This window comes from Vicia villosa, unplaced genomic scaffold (genome assembly GCF_029867415.1).
Source record: "Vicia villosa cultivar HV-30 ecotype Madison, WI unplaced genomic scaffold, Vvil1.0 ctg.000374F_1_1, whole genome shotgun sequence".
NCBI classification, from domain to species: domain Eukaryota; kingdom Viridiplantae; phylum Streptophyta; class Magnoliopsida; order Fabales; family Fabaceae; genus Vicia; species Vicia villosa.
Genome location: NW_026705173.1, coordinates 264,742 through 267,972, shown reverse-complemented (window position 1 = coordinate 267,972; position 3,231 = coordinate 264,742). Strand labels below are relative to the sequence as shown.

General features: G+C 37.4%; 1 protein-coding gene across 1 annotated transcript; it reads left to right on the top strand.

Annotated features, from left to right (window-relative positions):
- Positions 1-1,846: 1,846 nt before the first annotated feature.
- Positions 1,847-2,341, top strand: LOC131627617 (uncharacterized). The gene has a single exon (XM_058898456.1). It carries the CDS (start codon positions 1,847-1,849, stop codon positions 2,339-2,341), a length of 495 nt encoding a protein of 164 aa, XP_058754439.1.
- Positions 2,342-3,231: the final 890 nt, after the last annotated feature.

Sequence of the window (3,231 nt, the reverse complement as noted above, 5' to 3'; positions counted from 1 at the left end):
TGACTTGTTAAATGATAGAAGTATGTGAAAATGCGAATTGATGATTTTATGTATAGTATGATGATGTCAATATTTCTGACTGCGATTAAGTGAATATGTCTGGTGTGACTTATATGTGATGTTTTATGATTAGCCGTATATGTGATGTTTTGTAATTAAATGTATGTGTGATGTTTTGTGACTAGATGAGCGACTTATATGCTGTGATGTTTTGTGACTAGATGAGTGACTTATATGCTGTGATGTTTGAGACTAAAATTGTAATTTATACTCGTGATGTATCATGATTTGACTTGCAAGTGAATGACTGATATGTTTATATATAATTGATGTGAATGTGAAGTGTTGTGACTTATGATGCGATGAGAAGTATGTGAGATTTGTGAGTTAGTGAAAGTATGAAGTGTATGGAAATATTAATACTGGTGATGTGATAACTATATATGTCTGAATCCTAATATACAATTTATCATACACTCACTTATATGATTTGATATCTCACCCTTTTCTCTTGTTCGCCGTTACCTTTACATTGGTAACGTGCAGGTATTCAAGTATGATGATTTAGTTGCCGTTAATCAAGTCGGTTGTCGCACTGATACGTAGCATCGGGGGGACGAGTTATGATGTTTATGATTTTGTTGTTTTACTGTTTTATCTTAGCTGAATATGATGCTATTGATTCAAAGATTGAGAACTATGATTCCGCCATGTTCTAATAAAAGAAGTTATTCTGTTTTGAAAAGTAATATATGCTGAGTATTTTGTTTAGTTGGTTAAAAGAAAGTGCTATGTATCCGCTGAATGCGATTAAGTGATTTATTGTGAAATGAATATGTGACGCCTCATTTGTTTGTCGAGAAATTTTGAAACTCTGATTCTTGTATATTTGCCGGGTAGAAATGGGGTGTTACACCTTTTCCAATAATTCCTGGTAGACGGCTATGCTATGATGGAATCAGAACGTCTAAATTGGTTGCGGAAAAATCAATCAAAATTAAGGGTAGGTAAATATAACAACTTACAGCATCAACCTGATGTTGGTGTATCAAATCAAAGTACAAAACAAGGAAAAAAGGTGGTTTTACCTTCTACATTTGTTGGGAGCAAGAGATATATGGACCAGCTGTATTTTGACGCGATGGCTATTTCAAGTAAGTTGGGTTTCCCCGACCTTTTCATAACCTTCACCTGCAACCCAAATTGGCCTGAGATCAAATGCCAACTTGCTCCTGAGAACTTAACACCATAGGACCGTCCTGATATTGTATTGAAGGTCTTCAAGATTAAATTCGACCAACTACTTAAAGATATTACAAGGAAACATATTCTCGACCGCGTTTTGGCATGTAAGTCTTGAACTATGACATATTTTAATACATTACTTAGTTCTAATCACGGTTTAGTATTATAACAATTAATATGTGATTGCAGACATGTACACCATCGAATTTCAAAAAAGAGGCCTCCCACACGCACATATTTTAATTTTCCTACATCCTCAAAGTAAATATCCTACTCCTGCAGATATCGATCGAATAATTTGTGCAGAAATACCTGACCCTACAACACATCCTGCACTGTAAAACTTGGTAAAATCACATATGATCCATGGTCCATGTGGGTTAGCTAATCAGAATGCACAGTGTACTAAAAACAACAGGTGCACTAAGTTCTTCCCCAAAAAGTTCATTAAAAATAGTGTTGTTGATTCCGATGGATACCCTCTCTATAGACGACGGTCATCTACTCACACCATACAAAAAAAAAGGGGATCCATTTTGACAATACGCGTGTTGTCCCCTACAACAAGAAATTACTACTCAAGTACCATGCTCACATTAACATGGAATGGTTTAATAAAAGTACGTCAATCAAGTATCTTTTCAAATACATACACAAAGGACATAACCGAATTACCGCATTAGTTGTTCATAACTCGGCACAAAATGGTTGTCCTAATGAACCTGTAGATGAGATAAAGCAGTACCTTGACTGCAGGTACGTATCCCCCTACGAGGCAAGTTGGAGAATCTTCTCTTACAGTATACATGGACGGCAGCCGGCAGTTGAGCGCATGTTTTTCCATCTAATTGGTGAGAAGTCCGTCTACTACCCAGATCATGCCCGTATGGAAAATGTCTTAGAGGAGGCGAGTGTCACGGAATCTATGTTTACTTCGTGGTTAGTTGCAAATCAGACCTATGAGGGTGCGAGACAATTGACTTATGGCCAATTTGTCACGAAGTTTGTTTACCATAAAAGGGAAAGGGCGTGGAAGCCACAGAAAAAGGGTTACACCATTGGACGACTTATTTGGGTTCCACCCACAACCGGATAGTTGTTTTATCTACGCCTGATACTGACGGTTGTAAAGGGTCCTACAACTTATGATGATATCAGAAAGGTCGGTGATATACAATATGACACGTTTAGGGATGCGTGTTTTCCATGGGCTTCCTTGAAGATGATCGGGAATATATTGGGGCCCTTAAAGAGGCAAGTGAATGGGGCTCTGGTCATTACCTTTGGAATTTGTTTGTTGTTATGCTTTTGTCAGGAGATGTGAATAGACATGCACATGTGTGAGAGCAGTCATGGATTTTACTATCAGATGGTGTATTGCACCATCAAAGGATTCAGATTAACAACCAAGGTGGGAATTTATAAACTCATTAACTACAATGAAACAAATCTGTTAGTGACTTTATAAAATACTCTTACTCATGTTGTAAAACACCGTAACTAAGTTGTGTGCTGTATGATCTGACTATTAATGCTTTTATTTTATGCAGCTCTGACGTTGACGGAGAAAGAACTGATGGATCTCTTCTTGATTGAGATAGAAAAATTGTTGCTGTCCAACAGAAGATCCCTTAGGGACTTTAAGCCTATTCCATATCCCGACAGTTATGTTTTGGACCAGCTTGGGAACAGACTCATTTATGAAGAACGGAGATATGACGTTCAAGCTATGCAGGACGAGTGTGTTGCACTGCACGTTGCAATGACAGGTATTGCGTACACGATATGATTTAGATTTTGGAACATCACATTATATTGATTTCATGGTTTAATTGAAAGTTTTCTTCCACAAATATAGATGAGCAACGGGGAATTTTTGAAAAAGTAATGAGCGTTGTTACATTGCAAAATGGTGGTGTTTTTTCCCTCCATGGTTACGGCGGAACTGATAAAACTTACATGTGGAGGACGCTCGCAAGTGCTATT